This window comes from Calidris pugnax, unplaced genomic scaffold, assembly GCF_001431845.1.
Source record: "Calidris pugnax isolate Ruff unplaced genomic scaffold, ASM143184v1 scaffold133, whole genome shotgun sequence".
In the NCBI taxonomy this organism is placed as follows: domain Eukaryota; kingdom Metazoa; phylum Chordata; class Aves; order Charadriiformes; family Scolopacidae; genus Calidris; species Calidris pugnax.
Window position 1 is genome coordinate 8,540,959 of NW_015090977.1, and position 21,030 is coordinate 8,561,988.

The 21,030-nt window shown below is 48.5% G+C and overlaps 1 protein-coding gene across 1 annotated transcript in view; it reads left to right on the forward strand.

The window, feature by feature from the left end:
• WBSCR17 (Williams-Beuren syndrome chromosome region 17) overlaps positions 1-21,030 on the forward strand; it is a 239,382-nt gene that overhangs the window by 86,770 nt on the left and 131,582 nt on the right. Inside the window, exons 3-5 of the mRNA XM_014953329.1 lie at positions 4,231-4,397; positions 14,030-14,204; positions 17,708-17,905. Of these exons, the coding sequence (XP_014808815.1) occupies positions 4,231-4,397; positions 14,030-14,204; positions 17,708-17,905 (540 nt within the window). The remainder of the gene's footprint in view (positions 1-4,230; positions 4,398-14,029; positions 14,205-17,707; positions 17,906-21,030) is intronic.

Below are 21,030 nucleotides of genomic sequence, written 5' to 3' on the forward strand. Positions count from 1 at the left end.
CTCTCTGTTGTATTTCATTTAAATGTAGAAGTTTTCAAATGTTTTCAAATTTTCCCTTGGAAATCCAACATATCAGACCGAGACTTGCTTGTGGGCAGAGCAGATATGGTGTGAGCTGAGCGTTAGAAATAAAACCTGAGATTTTCCCCTGTGGAAGACATGAGGAGCTGTGGAGGTTTTCCAGCCTACATAAGAAATGGATTTGCTTCGGTGTCAATTCAGGTTGTAGAAAAGCTTGGAAAAAAAATTATATATCTCAGAATAACAGGTTTATACCCAGAGCTTCTTGTCTCCCGTGTGCTGCTTAGCCTCCAGCTCCCCTGAGAACCTTCTCGAATATCACATTTATCTCATTAATTGCTAATCCCCAAAGAGACCAGCCCACAGACTGAGCCGAGGACTCCAGCTGTGCCAGACTCCAGTTCTGGCCCCGTGTGTCTTCTGTTGGATAATTAGTGAGACTTGAATCCTGAATTTAGAAGTATTTTGGCCTGGGATGTGAATTTTGAAGGTACTGCCTGGCAACAGATGAATGCTTTCTCACCTGAGGGGCAATAGCTGTGGGCAGAGGGTGACGATGTGTCTCAGGTGGGGTTTGAAAGCCTGTTTGTTGCTGGGCACTTGTCCCCAAGCCACTTGTCATCGCTCCTGCTGGGACCTGGGGCTGGTGCTGGTTTTTCTGTGCCCTTCCTCCATGTTATGCTTGAAACACTGAAGGCAGCAGAGGTTTCACAGAATCACAGAATGGTGGGGGTTGGAAGGAACCTCTGGAGACGAGACCATCTCTTCCAACCCCCTGCCAGAGCAGGGTCACCCACAGCAGGTTGCACAGGAACATGTCCAGGGGGGGTTTGAATGTCTCCAGAGAAGGCGACTCCATACCCTCTTTGGGCAGCCTCTTCCAGGGCTCTGCCACCCTCACAGTAAAGAAGTTCTTCCTTGTGTTGAGATGGAATTTTCCGTGTTCCAGTTTGTGCCCATCGCCCCTTGTCCTGTCACCAGGCACCACTGGGAATATTCTGGCCCCATCCTCTTGCCACCCGCCCTTTAGCTATTGCTCAGCATCGATGAGATCCCCTCTCAGTCTGCTCTTCTCCAGCTGAACAGCCCCAGGTCCATCAGCCTTTCCCCAGGAGAGAGATTCTCCAGTCCCTCATAATCTTCGTAGGCTCCGCCTGGACACTGCAGTAGTTCCCTGTCCTTCTTGAGCTGGGGAGCCCAGAACTGGACACAGGACTTCAGATGTAGCCTCCCTAGGGCAGAGTAGAGGGGCAGGATGACCTCCCTTGACCTTCTCACCACACTCGTCTTGATGCACCCTAGGAGACCATTGGCCTTCTTGGCCACAAGGGCACATTGCTGGCTCATGGGCAGAACTCCCAGGTCTCTCTGCAGAGCTGCTCTCCAGCAGGTCAACCCCAACCTGTCCTGGTGCACGGGTTTATTCCTCCCTTTCACACCTTGTGTCTTTCCATCTTAGACATGGGTTCAGTGATGTAGTTTCATGGTGGTTTTTGTCAGTGTTACGTTGCTGGTTGGACTCAATGACCTGAAAGGTCCCTTCCAACCTTGACAATTCCATGATTCTACACTGTTAAAAGAAAAATGCAGCCCCGCAGGACTGGGAAGGTGCTGTGCTTTTGGGGAGGGTTGAGCTGGGGAATGGAGCTCCATGAGCTGGAGCGATGGGCAGCCACCAGCCTTGCCTGCCCTCTGTCCTCAGCAGCCAGCAGGGTCTCCCTCCACTGCAGGACGGTGAGTCCTTCCTAAACTGCTGTCCCAAATGTTTCCAGGCATAAAACAGTCAAACCTCTGTGCCTCCGCCTGTGAATGGTCTGAATGATAAGGCTGAACCACAAAGTTGAGATCAATCCTTTTTGTATTTAAAATATTAAAAATAAATAAATAAACAAACCTAAAGTGAACCCCCACCACCTTCCATCTCATGTGCTCATTATTCCTGTGGTTTCTAACAAGTTCTCCACTGGTCCTTCTAATTATGTTTGAGGCAAAGCATTTATTTTTAATTTATTTTTTTCTTTTTCCCCTCCCTGACCGCAGGAGAGCCCCAAAGCACCAGGTGTTTTCCTGCTCACAGGCAGGAATATTTGTTAACAGCTCGGCCTGTCAATACTGACCGAGGGCAGTGGAGCCCGACCACACGTGTCTGCGGGCGGAGAGCATCCTCCGCGCCAGCGACTGCAGAGAGCCCGTGTGAGGGCTGACAAACTTGAGGTTAATTTGGTTTCAAATTGCTGCCTTCCCTGCTCGCGTGGTTGTGACCAAAAGCCACCGGAGAGCAGGGTGTTTATGCAAAGCCTTTGCCTCCCCCCCGCCTGCCTCCAGAGAATTGCAGCTTTGTGCCGGGGAACAACGCGGGTGTTCGGCGTGTCCATTCCTTATCTCTTCTCCCCATATCTCTGTCCTCAGCCATGGGGGAAGGAGAGCCCGGATCAGGGTGGTGTGGGGCGAATGCCAATGAGCAGGAGATGAACCTCAAAGGACTCGGTCTGGATTTTCCTCCGAACCTCTTTGATCAGGAGCTGAGCTCTTTATCCCCCCGAAGCGAGCCCCGGGGGAAGGCTGCCCGGAGGTGTGCGATGATTAAAAGGAAACGCTCTTGTTCCTCTGACCACCTTCTCTTCAGCTTAGCAGGTATCGACATATATCAAAAGCAGGTTTTTAATCTCAGAGTCAGTTTAGTTTGACTTTTGTGGCAGGATTTCGGGGTCAATTGTCACTTTACCCCCTCGCGATTGTTCATTCATTTTAAGTGGAGGCTTTCCCTCTGGAAGATCCTTTCCAGTGTTTGGCACATTACCTTTTGTAGAGAGCGTGGCTTGGTTTAGGGCAGGCAATGGTTAAATCAAGAAATACAACCTTGTTTTTATCCAGCGTACTTGTTTAACTGAAGAGGAATCATAAAGAGCTGTGATTTTTGTTAAAATCTTTGTCTCCCAAGTCTCGTGTTGGAGTCTGAAGAAGGAACGCTGGCATTGCCTGAGGAACAGCACAATTAAACAGAGGGTCCTTGTCGGGCAGTCAGTGAGCTTGATCGTTGGTGCGTTGGTGCGTCCCGTCTTTCTTTGCTTATCAGCGACATCGTTGGTGCGTCCCGTCTTTCTTTGCTTATCTGGGCAGGTTTGATTCGGAAAACGCTCATTGTAATTCTGTGAACACGGCTAATGTTGCGTGTCTAATCTGTCATGAATGCGGCGAGGGAGTGGGGAGGCTCGTTTCCTTCTTCCCTCCCACACACTTACTGTAGGGGAAGCTGGAGAGTTTGATTAAATTGTTTGAGGTAGTTGAAGATGGCCTGTTTGCGTTCTGCAAGTACTTTTATTAAGTTTCTGGGTAGGATAAAGTGTGGTGTTACACCACCATCTGTACCTCTTGGGGAGCGATGTGCGCTCCTTGGAGAGGCGTCTTCCACCAAGAGCCACCCTGGTTCTGCTCCACAGGTGTCCTTCATCTCAAGGTCGAGGTAACGTGAACCAGTCACTTGCCAGGGATGGAGGTGGCTGGTGGGTGACCTGGGAACTCCTCCTACTTCTGATGGGCAGAAACATGTCTAAGCAGATGCCCAGCCACAAGAAAACTCGAGTTAAGCAATTATTCCTGAAACCCAGAGAGATGGCCACAAGGATTTCAACCTCTCCTGGCTGCGTAGCACAAAGATACCAGTTCGTGGCCGTGCTCTGCTGGGGTACCTTCAGGGACAGGGATGTGTTCGGAAGTATCCGCAAAGGGAGCTAAAACATCTATTAAGACTATTTAACCAAGGGTCATTTCATATTCATTTCATTCCAAAGCAAATGGGAAGAAAATTCACAAGTGCCATTTAAGAGCAAAGCTAATTTCTGAGCACCTATTAATCTTAAAAGAGAACAGGAACTGGGGAGTTTAAATGGTAAAGCCATTTTCTCTCGGGAGTCGGGGAGTTTCACTTTAAATGGTAAAGCCATTTTCTCTCGGGAGGATGTTTTCAGTTACATGCCTACAGACATGCAAACACAACCTTGGTTGAGGGAGCTCCAGGTTTATGCTGTCCAGGCCTGGAGGACACTCCATCACCACTCTCTCTTCCGAGACAGCGCTGCTGAGATAGTCCCCAGGGGGCTGTAACCCCCGGCTGTGCGGAGCCGTGGGATGTCACCCGTTGTCCTGTGATGTGTGTGGGCCGAGTGCTCTGCTAACCCTGTCTTTCCCTCTCTGCCCTTTGTGCTGCAGGTGCAAAGAGCTGAAATACGGCAAGGACCTGCCCCAGATCTCCATCATCTTCATCTTTGTGAACGAAGCGCTCTCCGTGATCCTGCGCTCGGTGCACAGCGCGGTGAACCATACGCCAGCTCACCTCCTGAAGGAGATCATCCTCGTGGATGACAACAGTGATGAAGGTTAGCAGCTCCGGGAGCTTGGATCTCCAAAATGTCAAGAGGGAGTTTAATTTCCTAAAACCTCATTGAGGGGTCACACTTTAGGAGCGGTGACACTGCTAGGAGAGACACGGTGGCAGGTTTGCTGGCTGGCACAATGGTTTTTCTCCAGCTTCTGTAGCAAAAAAGAAACAGGATCGAACCAAAGTTAAAATCTGAGATAACTATTGATTGAAAGTGTAGCTGAAAGCTTGAAGGCTAAAGGAAACCAGAGAACAATCTTAGCTTTCTCTTCATAGTAGCATCCAAAAGTTCTGGTTTCAGGTGTGTCCTCGCTTCTAATAATAACACTTTGTTATAGAAACACCCCCCTGAGTATTTACCCCAGGGTTAAGGGACAAGAGCCTGGAGCCCAGTGAGCTATTTCTGGTTTGGCCCCTGGCAGTGGTCTTAAATGAGACATTTTCTCTGTGTGCGCCTCAGTTTTCCAGTCTGTAAAATAAAGTCCCAGACTTTATAAATGACTGGGACCCTTTAGAAACCCTCCTTCCTCTCGTATTCTATTTTTGATACGAGAAGGGTGAGTGAAGAACTCCCACCTTGCTTGAGTTGGGCCGTGACTGACTGCGGAGGGGGATGTGTCGTTTGGTTCGAGCTGCTCTCAGTCACTGTTGCGATACCTTCCCGTCTGCCTCTGGGTAACACAGAGCTGCAGGAGGTGGTTTCATCTGGAAGCATTTTCAAACTTGGATTCTTCCAAGATTTTTTTTTTTTTTTTTCCAATATACAGTTGGGTAACATCATTATCAGGGTAGTTAAAATCTAATACCCTGATAATATCAGGGTAGTTAAAATCTTCACGAAGAACTGCAAATGGTTAAGTTACTTTGATTGCTGGCCCAATATACTGTTGGGTAACGTCATTATCAGGGTAGTTAAAATCTAATACCCTGATAATATCAGGGTAGTTAAAATCTTCACGAAGAACTGCAAATGGTTAAGTTACTTTGATTGCTGGCCTCTTTATTTGTACTGCCTGCTTTTAATATTATTTTAAAGAAATAAGAGACACGTGCTGGGGATGCTGCCATCAGAAGGGAAGATCAGGGAGGGTGCGGGACGTGAAGAGCTCATTTCCAGAGGGAGCCTGAGAGGTTGCTCGTCTGTCTGCAGTGAGATGAGATAGTGTACAGCAAGCTATTCAAGCTTATAAAAATAGGCACTCAAATACCACAGTAATGAGCACCATAGAAAGCTGATGAATTATAATTACCAGTAAAAGGAACAGGAGGGCAGCTCCTCAGCTGATGGAAATCGCAGCAGCTCTAGCACAGAAGCCAGGATGGTGGGCACCAGTGAAACCAGGGGATTTCAGAGCTGGAACTGCTTGGCTGGTGAGGAGAAAGTGCAGGTGATCTGTCACTGCAGTATTTAGCATTGCTCAGGACTTAGAGGGTTTGAAATACCGAAATGAAATGCTGCCTCTCCAAATTTTCCCATATCAATGGGGTGAAAAGAGAAGAACATGCTTTAAAAGAGAGCATGGAGCTTCTCTACCCACTGCCATGCACAAAGAAACACGCTTCTAAGCGGCCTTCACCCATCACTCAGTGTGCAGGACTGCGGCTAATTCTGAGTCAAGTGCTCTGGAGACACTGCTGAAAGGCACGGGACGATGAAATGGATCCTTTCAAAAAGCATCACACACACACACACATTCCCTGGATAAGCTGAGACTGCAGCTGGCAGTGAGGGTGCAGAATGAAACCTCTTTATCCACCAACCAAGATTGCAAGGTCCCTCGATAAGCTGAGACTGCAGCTGGCAGCGAGGGTGCAGAATGAAACCTCTTTATCCACCAACCAAGATTGCAAGGCACCACCATCCCTCCCAGTTTGCTGCTGGGCTGGGCCAGCGCTGGTGGGGTCTGGTGGGGTCTGGTGGGGTCTGGTGGTGGGGATGGTCGCTGGCATGGTGGTGACAGGGCAGCACGATGGGTGGCCAAGCTTGGAGCGAGCTCAGGCACTTCCAGCTCTGGTTTTCCTCTTTATGCCTGTTCTTGCAGGCTGAGCGAGCTGCTTGGACTGTGTGGGGAGTGCTTTATGGCACCCCCCTGGCCAGGGAGGTGACACAAAGTGAGGGACAAATTCATACATCGTCTGCAGGAGGTGGGAAAACCCTATCCTCCCTGCACGCCTAAGCAACATGCGCTTGGCATCCCAGCAAGAGGATGCATGGATTGCACGGGGATGGGCAGCATCAGGGTCCCTAGTGATGGGACTGGGTTGTGCTGAGGTTGTACAACACCCAAACACTGAGGTGGCTCTGTCCTCAGGAACCCTGCCATGGAAGTCAACGAGGAGAGTGGGTGTAGGGAAGGATGTGATGCTGTTAGCTGGTGGGTTTCGTTAGCAATGTCAGCACTATGCTGTTGAGTCTTTGCAGGCATCGTGACAAATGAGATTTTTAAGGAAGGATTTGAAGGAAGATAATGAGGTAACTTGGCAGATGTTTATGGAGAGCTCCTCCCAAGCGTGTAATAATCTAGTTTTCTCATGTAAAAGAAATGATACAAACCAGAACGTATCTCTGGGACCCATGCGTTCACTCTGCAGTATCAAGGAGCTTCAATGACAGCAAAGAATTATTAATGGCAATAACATTGTCATATAGTTCCTGCTAATGGTAGGAAATAATTGTGAGCAGCAATAGCAACATCATAGAGTTGATGCTTTGGATATTACAAACAAAGTCATTGCAATATATAGATTTGGTTCCTACAGGAAAATAATTACAGGAAAATAGTGTCTCATGAGCTCTGAGATTTAGAGATGAATCCTGGAGGATGAAGCACTGGTGTCAAACAGAGGATGGGGGTGTGCGGGTGCGACTTTGCTGGTTGTGATTGAACAAGAAGAAGGAATTACTTTAGGTTCTTTGGGTGTTTGAGGGATGGTTTCTATGGGTACGTGGCTGTTGCTGTCACCTGGGAAACCCTTCGGGGGCCAAGTCTCATACACCTGAAAGAAGGTTGATCTCCAGAGGTTGGCTCAAAACCAGTAGTTGTGTTGTACCCTGGTGGGGCACCAGGAGCAGCTCCTGGGAAAGCTGCTGAAGGCTCAGGAAGGTCCACGGCTTGGGGCTGCACACGGGGGTGCTTCTGTGTAGGTTTTGTCGGGGAGCACTTGACGCAGATGGGAAGAGGAAACGCAGCTTGTCTGGGTAATTGAAGAACAAAGCGTGTTCCCAACCCAAATACTAAAAGGCCCTCTGGGATTTCTAAGTCAACTTCAAGTTTTGAAACGAGTCCCAGGCACAGAGGCAAGAGCCACCCACCCTGCACACCCCAACTGCTTCTGGCCCTTCAGGTAAAGCACGGGCTGCTTACACAGCCAGCACCAAAACCTCTCCCTGTTTTGTAGTTTTCAGACTGGAACAAACTGCTTCTGAAGACTCATTAGACACTCCTGGCTCCCAGCTTTGTTGTAACGTGGTTTGTACGACACCACACAGCATAAAAGTGTGCAACGAGAGATTAAAAGTTAATAAGCAAAGTCATTCTGATTCGTTATATCTGAGTTGTAAGTGGATAAAAGATACCAATGTATTGTCACGGGGAGGAAAAAAATCCCTCCTTGAAGGAGGAAGCTCAGGGAGTTGTAGTTGGAGATCCTTCTCCCTTGAGCAGCACGTTATACTTCATAAAGACTTTTTTGGAGGTGGCTTTTGTTTGTGTTTGTTGCAGGGGTGTAATTACAAAGCAAGTGCACAGGTTGTGTTTCTGAGTGATAACACGTTTCCTGGGTTGTTGGAGGGATGCAGCAACGTGCCCCTGAGATGGTGCGTTATCTCGCAGCTGCACACTTCCACTCACTCTGTTGCCTAATAATCACCTGCTTATATTTGGGGGTTTTTTGCTGTCCATCTTTTGGTGTTTTTAATCTGGGATAATATCTCTTTGAAAAGCAAACCTCTAGGTGTAAAAGCAAACCTCTGGATAAGAGACTTGCTTAAAGGAGCTGGCTGCACTCGGGGGGACATGCCATGGGTTGTAATTTACCTCGCTGTAATGTATTAGCTGTGGCTTGATATATTGTGTTCTTGTTTTGCAACTCCTTTCAACAGCCACGAGAGCGGTTCGTGTGTGCTCTCCCGGGAGCTGGCTGGTTGCCTTCACCACGTTTGTGTTTAGAGGAGGGTTTTAGCAGGATGGCAAGAAGCTGAGTTGTACCTCGGCTCCTCCTGGGCTCTGCTCCCACCCGAGGGCCTCGTTACTCCAGTTGCTCAAACGAAGGATGGGTCGTTTGATTGCAGCTGACCTGGTGCCATCCCGCTGCTGTTTGGGTCCGGGGCTGTCAGGCCCTTCCGAGGTGTGGAGGGGAGCAGCAAATCTGCTTGGTTTGGCCCTCGTTGGCTTTTGCTGGGCCAAACAAACCAGAGGTTTGCACCCAATGCCCCTCTGAATGCATCCCTCCAGTGGGACCAGCTTTGCCTGTCCCCCTCTGTGAGAATCAGCCCATGCTCCTGCTCTCCTTTTCACAGTGTCCTCTTCAGTATATGCAGGCACAAAGCTTCAGAGACTCACCTGGCACAGAGTCTCACTGCAAAAATTCTCATATTCATCTATTACCCATTGAAGGAGTTTCTTTTGTGAGTTCATGTCACAGAAAATCAGCCACAATGGCTTTGGGGTCCAAGGCGGGTGAGAGCGTGGGACAAGGTAGGACTGGTGTCTCCCATGGCACTGGAGCACTCCTGGCCCCAACTCCTGTGTCCTTCAGCCTTCAGGTTTCTGATAACAGCCCAGGGCTCTGTAGACTTTTCCCACCCAGCTCAGCCTGGCAAACACAGTGCTGTTTTCTTTAGGGGTGTAGAGGAGGTGTAGTCTGCTCCCTGCCACCACCTGGGCATTGCTGTTAGACATTTTCTGCTGTTGGGACTTCCTTGAGCTCCTCTCCTGCCGTCAGTCTTTGCTCCTTTCTTTGTGTGGCAGCAAGCAGTTCCCACCTTTAGTTCTGGGGCCTTCAACGGGATCTGGGGGGATTTGGACAGGATTTGCGGTGTGGAGCGCTGAGCAGTGGATGTTCCTGCAGTTGCTTCTGGGCTAATGTCCGGGACAGGGTTACTTTCAGTGGCATCAGGTGGTTCGATTTCTCTGGCAGGCTTATTTCCCAGAAAGCTCATGTAGGTGACAAAGTACTTTGCAATGGGTAACATAAGTCATTGCAGCTGGCAGATGGGTTTTTTAATAGAGCAACAGGTCTATTGGATTCTAGTTCCTTGGACTTGCCCTTCAGTGAAGATCAATACGGATGGACAGAGAACAAAAGGCAGGGCTGAAATTGAACCCGCTGGCATTTTCAGTAGAATTCCTCTCTGCAATTCTTCCCTGGAAGTTGCTCATGCAACGGCAAAGACCACACATTCTCAGGTACCTCCATGTGCAAATATTGATTGCATCCTTAATACATATGATTTAAGAATGATGTGGGCGTGCTCTGAAGGATGGGCTTCCCCAAAGGGTGCGTGAGGAAGAGTGCCATGGGATACAGAGGAGAAAGGAGTTGCTGGATTCCATCCCTGTGCTTGGTTTGGATCAAATTGCTGGTTGTGTAGCCCGTGTAGATCCACCCACTGAGATACCTCACACGTGCATGGTCTCAGCCTGTGGTCCTTTGATTAGGAAGGATGAAGGGGAGCTGGGGAGCTCCCATCTTGACTCCTGACTTTTTGTCATTATTTTGCATCCAGAGGCTCAGGTTATGAACTCTGGGCTGGTTATCATGCTAAATTTATCATCAGCTCAGTATCTAATAGATATTCTCATTTCCAGCAAGCGGAAGTGCCGCTCTGACCCCGTGCAAGGCAGAGGTGAGGACAGAGGCAGCAAGTTTAGATCTAAACGGCGAGATGTTTTGTCCTCTGCTGTAATTTGCATGAAGTCCTGAAAATAGCAGATCCAAAGGCCAGGTTGCCAGTTTGTGTGAAAACTGACTCCCTTAAGCGAGGGTATCTGCTATTGTCCATTAGTGCAAGTCATTTAATTCCTGGCAAACTACTCCAGACCTCCCAACCTTCCGATTACAGCGCTGGGACGTGCTGCGAAGACGCAGCAGTCGGGGATGAAACATTTCTTAAGTTAATATGACAGACGAAAAGCTTTGCTGCTACTGACCTTAATGCAACAGCTCTCTGCATCCTCCGCCTGGAGCCACGCGCTGTGACAGCGTGTGTCAGAGCCACCACGAGTTGTGTTCTGTCACACTGTGGCACTCCACACAGCGGCTGCTGGGGGAAGGAAAACCCAGGGTGAGATTAGGAATGGCTTCAAGTGACTTGGATTGAGATTAGACTTGTGAGTGAGTTGTGAGTGTGTGTGAGTAGGGCCATGGAGGTGCTGGGAGGGCTGGAGCCCCTCTGCTGGGAGGACAGGCTGAGAGAGTTGGGGGGGTTCAGCCTGGAGAAGAGAAGGCTCCGGGGAGACCTTCCAGTCCCTAAAGGGGCTCCAGGAGAGATGGGGAGGGACTCTGGATCAGGGAGGGGAGCCCTAGGATGAGGGGAAAGGGTTTGACACTGAAAGAGGGGAAATTGAGATGAGATCTGAGGACGAACTTCTTTGGTGTGAGGGTGGTGAGAGCCTGGCCCAGGTTGCCCAGAGAAGCTGTGGCTGCCCCATCCCTGGAGGGGTTCAAGGCCAGGTTGGAGGGGGCTTGGAGCAACCTGGTCTGGTGGGAGGTGTCCCTGCCCAGGGCAGGGGGTGGGACTGGCTGATCCTCAAGGTCCCTTCCAACCCAAACCATTCCATGATTTTATGATTTCCAGCCCGCTGGAGTTAATGTGGAGGGAGCTGAGCACGTCTGGTCCCACAGGATCAGTGTCTGCAGGACTGGGGAGTTCTGAGCAGCTCTGCCAGTGCTGGGATTTCCACTGCTGCTTTTCAACACAACCATGTTCAGTTCCCACTCAATGGCAAGGGGAGACCTGGGCTGAGGCTCCTTGGTATTGAGTGGGAGTTTTCCAGAGCATTCCTGGGGACTGGCATTTCAATTCTGTTACCTAATACTGCATTTTCCACACCTGCACTTCTGGATGCGCTGAGAAATGAAATCCAAAGCCCACCCCATCCCTGTGCCTGCTGGCTGGACACCCAGTTGAGTGCCAAGCTTGTGTTGTAATACCAAACGAGCGCTTGGCAGCCGCTCTGCACCATGTCCTCCTCCCGCAGGGCTGCAGACCAGCTGCAGGAGGGCAAGAGGCTGGCAAAGGCTGCCATGAATGTGCAGCCATCCTCTTTATTTTCCTACAGGCACATAAGAAAAGTGAATTCTCACCCAAAAGGTCTGTGCTGTGGACTGAGCCAGGGAGTAGAGTAGAGGGAGTAGAGCCTGGAAATCTGTGCAAGGTTGTAGGGGAAGCCCTTAGTGAAGAAAGAGTCTGGAACCACATTTCCCACGCCTGGTTAATGGTTTCGTGTCTCTTGAGTGTTTCTCCACGTGGGTAGCAGCCCATTAGGGATGCTCGTAGCATGTTGCAGGCAGGAGAGGGGCACTCTGGCCTCTGCTGGTGAATGGGGTGGTGGGTTAGAATAATGCTAATCACAAGCATCTCCTTCACCAGCTCTCCATGGTCACCTCCTGCCGTTTCGCAGGCGCAGGGCGGTGCTGCACTGGCCTTCATGCTCTCAGCAGATTGGTCCTTCACCCGTTATCTTCCTGCATCCTTTCAGAAGGAGGAGGACGTGGCTGTGTGTGGCTCCCTGGGGAGTTTCTGACAAGCTGCCTGTTACACGACGTGGTGGGCGTAGGAATCTCTCCGGCTTCACCCTTCACTGCCTTTGAGACATGATGTTACAATTCTCCCCTGTTGCACTGCAGCTATACTCTCCTTCGAGCTGCTCAGACAATTCCCATGAAGATTTTTCTTGTTTTCCTTCAGCTGAGTTGATAACTCCAATTTGGAAGTTGTTTTAATTGTTCAGTCTAGCCTGTAACGCAGTGGTCTGCAGCATTAATGACTTACCTTCTGACAAAAACACGTGAGATGCCACTCTGTGCCTGTGGGGTTTCATCTGTCAAAAAATCTGTGTCTCCTTAAAACCATTCGGGAAAGTTGTTGTCTCCATAAAATATTGGTTTTCCTCTGAGTGGCTCAGCATGAAATGGAAGTTGCTGAGTTATGTATGTATGTGATGCAGATGCTTTGAATTGAGGAAGGGGCTCATTTGCTTTATTCTTTTTATTCCCACTTCAGCATAAAATTCAAATGAGACTTTTGGGAAATTGGTATGTAAGGGGAACCAACCCAGAACGGCAGTCTGAAGAAAGCACATTTTATGTGCTTGGAAGAAGGCGTGGAAGGGAAGGCAACAGATAATCCCTTTTCCTTTGATTCCTTGGGTTGAGACCCACAGATGGAACTTGCTGTTTACTCTTTTGTGCTCCATTGCCGTGTTTCCTTCATGTAGGGACCCACATGTGCTCATGTCTTAAGTATTTTACCATGTGGGTTATATTAATGGTGACTTCTTTCTTTTTATTTTCTTTTTTTTTTTTCTGGAGAGAGAGTACATGTGAAGGGAGGTAGACTATACTTCGGAGTCGTGAACCATATCTTAATTTTCTGCTGTACTAAAATCTCACAGGGATAAAAGACATTCCCAGGAACTGCTTTCATGGTGTTAACAGTCCGTGTTGGTGCACAATGGTATGGCTTAGCTTTTACTTCTCATCAGAATATCTTCATGCATTTAACAGATGCACCAGGAAGTAAAAGGACCACGGTTTCTGGCAGAGTGCTAGCACTTTTCCAAATTGTTGAAAAAACATACTAGTACTGACCCTTCATTGCAACCTTTCATATGCTTCCACGTTCTAAGTCCTGTGTGTCTTTTATACTCAATACTTCTATCAAAAAATGCTGTGCTGGTAATGACTGCAGGCTGACAGATCCATTGTGTTCTCAGCTGTCGCACACATACAGGCTGAGACAACATAATTAAACGATCTGCAGTTTCCAACGAGCAGAAGATACGTAGTATGAGCATCTTCTGAATGAAGCCAAAAATCTCTTTCATCCCGTCATAAAAGCAGGGGGAATTTCAGCTTTTCTAGTGGCAAAGCTTGGAAAACATGCAGCAAATGCTGAGACTGTAGTAGTGAAGCTGAATGAAGAGGATAGTGAAGCTCATACACAGTTTGATGTAGTTTAAGCTACTTCAGATGGGTTTTGCAGCATTTCTAGCAATCAATACAGCTGAAATCTCCATCAGAAGTTCAGAGCCACTAGTGTTTGGTATCCACAGGTGAGTTCTTTCTATTTTTGTCTCTCTGTGGGGTGGTACCCAGGTATTGCAAAGCAATCTAGATGACCTCTTGTTGCCCTTTGCCCCTGAAGATGGCATTTGGGCTCCTTGGTTGTCCAACATCAATGTTTTTGGCAACTGTGAGTTTTGTTGTAAGGGTTGTAGTCAGTACACCGTCAGACGGTCTTTTACAAATCAGGATTGATTGAGACTGAGTGGTTATATCTCTCCTAGTGATGTTCAGAGATGTGTGGCTCCAGTAAGTTGTGCTCACATCCATCAGTGAAGTGGGTTTATTTTAGGTGAAAACTGTTGCACCTTTTCAATGGGTTCTCTGGCACTTCTTCTCTAGAGGAACTGAAGGCGCCGCTGGAAGAATATGTCAATAAGCGATACCCGGGGCTGGTGAAGGTGGTGCGCAACCAGAAGAGGGAAGGCCTCATCCGAGCTCGTATTGAAGGCTGGAAAGCTGCCACCGGCCAGATCACTGGATTTTTTGATGCCCATGTGGAGTTCACTGCTGGCTGGTAGGTGCTCGACCAGGGCTCGGTTAGAGTCTCTGTGTGTGTGTGTGCGATGCATTAAAATAAGGGACAATCCATCACTTTGTAAGGATGTGTTTGCAGACAAGTCGGCTGGCTTATAAATCCCATCTTCCTTCTGTACTGAATGGACACTGATGGGTTACGATGGGAGGATACAAGGAAAATCTGTCCTTGCCCTTCTTTCCTGTAATCATTTTCTATTCCCTCCTTTTGTGCGTGCACCCACCCTCCACCTCCCTCCCCGTTCATATTTTTCAGGTTGATTTCCCGTTCCCTGAGCCCTAAGTAGTTTCTGTAAGTTTTAACAAGCCCAGGCAGCAAGGGATGGAAAGAGAACGTTGTTTCCTGCTTCTTGCCCTTTGCAGCTGGATCCCACTGGGGAAGCCTTAGATGTTTTAGATTGATTTGTTTCTTCTGCAGCTTGGAATAAGTGCAGAGGTGCAGAAGCAGTGAAAGGTGTTTCATAAGGATTTTTTCATAGAGATTCAAAGCATTTGAGTTCTAGTGGCTTAAACTTCAGTCTAGATCATGAGAGAAGCCCGAGTGATTTATTTTTTTCTCTCTCTCTAGCCAAGTGTAGAAGGTAAATGGTCCATGTTTAGAAAAGCAGAGGTGGAAGACACTAACTTGTGTCTAATTTGAACGGAGTAACATCACAAGAAAAATGCTGTAGCGGGTTTGAACAGGGAGTTCTGCTCAATTACTGAGTTCTTTGTAACGACAACGCAGGTGAAGGGTGTATTTAGGAGCCGTTTCTTACGTTGATGTCTGTGTTCCCAACTAAACATTCTTCTCTTTGGGCCGTGAATTCCTCACACCTGATTTTATTGATACACACAGGAAGCCCCCATTCACTGAGCTCTTGAAACGTCTTTTCTAGGGATAGAGAGTGAGCTTTTCTGCAGCGAGGGCTTGACTCACTCTAGAGTTCTGTACCCACCACTGTTGCTGAAGGCACCAGAGTGCGAGTTCCTCCTCGTGTTGGTAGACTGAGCCCAGGACCATCAGTGATCTGCACAGGGCTGCAGAGGTGAGGCTGTACAGCCCCTGCTCTGGGCACCTTTGATTGTCCCAGAGCTGAATTTTGTAGCTGTAGAATCCATATTTGGTTCCTCAAAGAAGTGTGTTCCAAGTTAAAAAAGACCTTCAGATAGTCCCACTTTCAAGAATTTACCCTGCTCTGCCCAGGGCCATGTTTTTTTGGATTTGAGGGCAGTCTGGACTAGTTAAAGCGTGGTTTAAACAAAAATGCATCCTTTATGGCCTTGCTTTACAGAAGGGGAGGTTTCAAGCCAGGCTTCCTGGCCTGTGGATGGTGTTTTCATGCAGGATTCCCGCTCGTGCGTGACAGCACAGGGATCTGTGTGCAGTCACCCTGAAGATGCACATCAGGCTGTTCCCAGGAGAACCATCCAGGTGGAACAGAGGTAGATGAGAGCAGCCGTGTTGCAGCCAGCCAAGAGCCCGTCTGTCCTCCTCTTGTGCCAGTAACCACAGCTAGAACCTTGGGATAGCACATACGGGTAGGGCTAGCACATACAGTAATCCTTCAGAGCACCCTACTGAAGTCCACTGATGTGCTGATGCGAAGCAGATACAGCTTCTGTGTATGTAGCAACCTTCACTGCATTTCTCATGAGTTTTTACCTGTTGCCCATGGAGCCTGTGTAAACTTCATGCATTCACAGCATCCTTGGGCAAGGTGCTCTGCAGCTCAACGACCCACGCTGAAAAGACCTAACTCCTGGTTGTCCATCGTGAGTCTGTTTCTTTTGATGGTCCACAGGTCTCGTATGGAAAGGGTCTCCAGGTGGTCATGGAGCACCTTCTCCAAGAAACTCCCAGCTGCACAATGCTGCAAAACTGGCCCCTATTTCATGGATTGTCTGCTTTTGTTGCTACCTTAATAAAGATGTCTGGAAAGCTCAGGTTAAAAACACGGAAATTTTGAAAACTGGAAACTTTACAATATGGAATTATTATTTAATAATGCTTTTTTTAAAATCAGCCCAGCAGAGAAAACACGGTGTACTAGCCCTGCGGGAAAAGATAAGGTCCAGTTTCACAGACTTTAATTCATTTCCACAGCTTAACGCCTTAGTTTGTGAAAATAGCCCTTTCCTTGCGCTGAGAGCTCCGGCCGGTCCGTGAATTTGTGTAGTGAGTTGTGGAGAGCACTGACCCTCCCCAGAGCTGCAGGGCTGTGGCTACCTGAGCTCCGTGTGTGGCAACTGGCCCCCGTGCTGCGATGGCAGCTCCACGCGGGGGACGTGCCCGGGTGGGAAGTCCCATCAAGTGGAAGTGCTAAAGCCTCTCGCAGCATCTCCCTCAGGGCTGATGGAGCTCGACAAAGCCTTTCCAAAATAACCTTTTAAACTCGGGAGCGTGAGCGCTGTGCCTCTGTGCGATGTCCGTGCCCACAAAAGCACGGGGAAGGGTGTCGCGGACGGAGTGATTAACTTCACTAGTTAGAGTGAAGCAGAGAAATATTTATTAAGGTGAAACAGTGATTTAACAAAACCAGTAGTAAGTGCGATAAAACCAGTGGTAAATGCGATAGTGTTTTACGAGATTCGATGTCAGGGTACAGTCTATTATTTACTGCAGAGAGGACAGGGTCAGACAGGCTGTCAGGGAGACCCTCCCGTTGAGTCACAGGTTCAGAAAGGACCCCCTGGCTTTCTAAACTCCTTCTCAGAGAGGAGTCTGGGTGCGGCTGGATCCAATCCTAGTCCCAGACTTGGTCAACGGTTTATGTCTAAAGGATTATATATGCACAATTAATCCTTACTTAGATAAAATTTCAAAGTTTAGCATGCAATTAGTCACTTACCGAGAATCTGTTGTGGCAAGGAATCTCTCAACCTCGAGGAGTAGAACCTTCAGTGAGCATCCTCACCAAAGGGGAGATCCTGGCGTGCAGCCCGCTGCCGTACAGGAGAGCTCCAAGGGCTCTTGGGCTGTCCACTATTTATACAGTAAGATAATTGACCTATAGTCATATTTTCATGGCAACAAAATTTCTAGGTCCCCACTCCAGACAGTATTTTGACTATGCTGCCAGCCATCCCCCAGAGACCGGGTGCAAGTTCTCACAGCTGCTGTTGTGATGGCCGTGGTGGCCAAGGCCGGGCAGGAGCGGAGAGGGAGGGGGGGGGGCAAACCAGGGAGAGCACACTGCCACAAAGGGTGAGACAAACTGATGCACTGGGGTCTGAGACCACCTGTGACAGTCCCTGGGCTCCTCGGGCTGGGTTCTGCTGTGTCACCCTGAAGACATGATGCCACTTGTGAATGGGAGCAGAGGGGATTATTCCTATATAATTATTCTGCATTATTCCCTTTTGTTAACTGAATGGTGACAAGAACGCCTGTTTTCTTACCCTTGTTTAAGTGCACACGCTGTATGAAAGCTACAGTGTCCGTCTGCATATTATGGGAGAAACTAATGGTCTTTTCCCACCCTGTTTTTTTTAACCACTCAGGGCTGAGCCGGTGCTTTCACGAATTCAGGAGAATCGGAGGAGGGTCATTCTTCCCTCCATAGACAACATCAAGCAGGACAACTTCGAGGTGCAGCGCTACGAGAACTCTGCCCATGGGTACAGCTGGGAGCTGTGGTGCATGTACATCAGCCCCCCCAAGGACTGGTGGGATGCTGGGGACCCCTCTCTGCCCATCAGGTACGTCATGGAGCCCGGCGTCTCGCTGCCAGCGAGATACAGGGAGGCAAAATGCAGAGAGACAGAGTGAGGAAGGCAGGTTGGAGGGGTTGGATACGGCATCACAACAGGAGTTGGATCGGGAAGGCTGTGACACAAGCCCAGAGGGGTTTTGATAAGGCAAAGGGACTTGGAAAGGGGTATTATTTGGTAGCAGTATGCAAAATCATTGGAAAAGTATAGAAACTCTATAGATTTGTACAGTCTTGTCTTTAACTGCATAGGACAAAGTCACTTTATCTTAATTACCGCATAAAGGTTTTGCAAATCACAAGGAATGAGGTAATGATTCCCGTGTAATGAACTGAGCGTGGATTCGTGAAATACAGCACTGTGTTTTCTTGAATGAAATGTCTGTCTCCTCTCGGGGGAAACTTTGTAAAAATATATCTTAGGTAGTCCTGACTCTTCAGTTATAGGGTCGGCAGCTCTGAAATGTTGCCCCAGACCCCCCAGACCTGAGGTGTGGGACAAGCCTGCTGGGACAGAAGCAATGCCAGAGGGAGGGAATACCTGGGAGGGGGGGAATGCTGGGGCTGCCCTGTCTGCGGGGGTCAGTGATTTCCCCATCAGCCCAGGAATATCTGATGTGATGCTCTGATCAGGAGTGGTTTCCTGGTCAGGTGAATAGGATAAATTGCTCCTAATAATACGGAGAAGGCTTGTCCTCAGGCATGTCAGAGATGCACACGTGCAAATCCACACCTGATGTGAACCATGAACTAGAATATCTGTGCTCTGGTCAATGATGCAGTCCCTGGAAGGTGAAATTAGGTCTGTTCCCATTTACAGAGAAACCTCTTTTATTCCTTTGGGCTCTCTTGTTCCAGACAGCATCTTCAGCCATCAGTGACTGAATTGACAGTTTATTCTGGCCAGGAATTGAGTCTTTGAGGAATAAACAGTTATTTTAACCAAATGCAGGCTTCTGGGCTTGTTTGAGGATGGCTGGGGTGTACATAAGGTGAAGCTGAGGAATTCAGAAGTCTTTGCCAGCGAGGTGTGAGCACTGGCTATCCCTGCTGCTCCGGTGCCCACATCCTTTGGAGGGTGATAAAAGTGGATGGTCTCTGTTGGGATGAGCCTCTCGGCCAGTGGATGTGAAAGTCAAAGTGTTAGAGGGAAGAGCAACCTCTTTTATTGGACTAAACTGCTGTAGTTTTGTTAAACAGTCAGGTGTTGGCCATATGGGATGTCCTCTGTGACCGTGACACCACCCCAGAACCTTGCTGTGGTTCAAAAACTGGCAGACAAGGTGTGCTGAGGGAATGGGACCCATCCAGATATGGCATTTAAATGTGTGACGTGACCTTCTGTTCTACTGTCCTCCAAGAATGTGGTTTTAATTTCAGTTTTAGGTTAAGGAGGTGAAGGTGTGTCAGAGAGAGATGGGGAGGGATGAGCTTCTTCATGGAAGGTGGCATTTGATGGCAGGGGAGTTGAGAAGGGAGACAGGGAAGAGTGAGGGAGTGAGGAGGAGGAGAAGGAGAGCTATGGGCAGCTGAAGGGTTGGATGGCTGCGAAGAGGTGGAATGGGGAAGTCAGGACCTAATGCAAGGATGATGCAGGCTTTTTAGGATGTAGCTTTGCTCCAGGTTCCCCAGATATGAACTAGTTTATAAAGGTGGCTGTCAAGGCAGGAGTGCAAATGGGTCACAGGGATATTGGGCACTTTTTCATGTCCCCGGATCCACCAACACTCTTCTTTCTCCTTGGTTTGTTGCTGAGAGGCAGCAGGCACTGCCGAGTGAGGCTCATGTACTGCTGGAGAAACAAAGGGTTTGCCGTGGGAGTTCTCTTCTGTTGGGCAGAACATTGTATTGGGTTGTTCTGGAGCATGTTTTAATCTTTTAAAAAAATATCTATGGATTGTGCTAAAATGTGGACGGGATACTGAGCATCATATTTCTGTATCTAAGCAGACTGCAAAGAGTTGGTGCTTAGGAGGAGCTGGGAGGTGCAAGAAGTTTATCAGTGCACTCTGGGCTTTCTGCAGCTTTCTGCACCGGTTGGGTCCCTTTTTGGGGACAACCTTGAAGCGGGTGATGCCCCGCGAGCCCCATGGCAATCCCAAGGCTCTGCCTGCTCAATGCTTGGGCGCTGCTGAGATGAACCATGGATGGATTAGGGATCAGAGAGGGCTTATGGAGACACTCAACTGGCAGCAACAAGGGCGCACGTCATGGTCATCCCCCTTGTCTTCATTAAAGGCACCTGTGACGTGGATGTGGGTGTGTGAGGCCACTGGGATTCTGTGGGATTCGGCTCTCAGGGGCTAAAGGGAGTCAGGGTGGAAGCCTGCTCTGGGAAAGGGCTCTCTAACCAAGGAACTAGCCTCCCAGGGATGTTAAATAATTAAACAACTTACTAAAATAACATTGTTAACATGCGCTGGGGGAAGGATTATGAGAAAGATAAATGGGTAGTGTCCACAACAAAAAGCTAATGAAAAATACTGTCTCATTGCATTATGTTGCGTAACCACATACAGACCAGAAATAAATGGCTACAGTGATTTTTTTTGTCATATAATGCTATGAAAACTATGCACTTTATGGCAATATTTGCACGACAGGGATACCAGTGCAGTACTCCGTGTAATTATGCATGGGATTAGAGGAAATTCTGAAATTATAGTATACAGAGGTACATTAGTTTTTTAGAGACCTTTTAAGATAAAAGACTGGGAGCAAAGTACGGCGGTTTATTCAGTTTTTTTCTCTTTTTTTGGTTGTACTGTCTGGTTTTGTGGGGATTATGGCAGCCCCAGGGGAGGTTCCCCTGCCCATGAGGGGAGCTCCAGCGTTTGTGAGTCCCGACGTGTCAGCCCCCGCCGAGCCCTCGGCAGCGGAGACTGGAGACAGGCAGCTGTGAGAATGCCTTTGGAGGCAATTTTCTCTCATGGATAATTCACAAGATATAATTATCCAGGCAAAGAGAGCTGATGGCATGAAACCCATCTAAAATATGGCCCAGTCTCAAACTGGCTCCAGGCTCCTGCTTTATCCAATAATTTCCCTACAAGAAGTAGTCTCTCTCAATGCCTAGGAGGGATGCCAGTGTCATACCTGTGTTCTGTAATACAT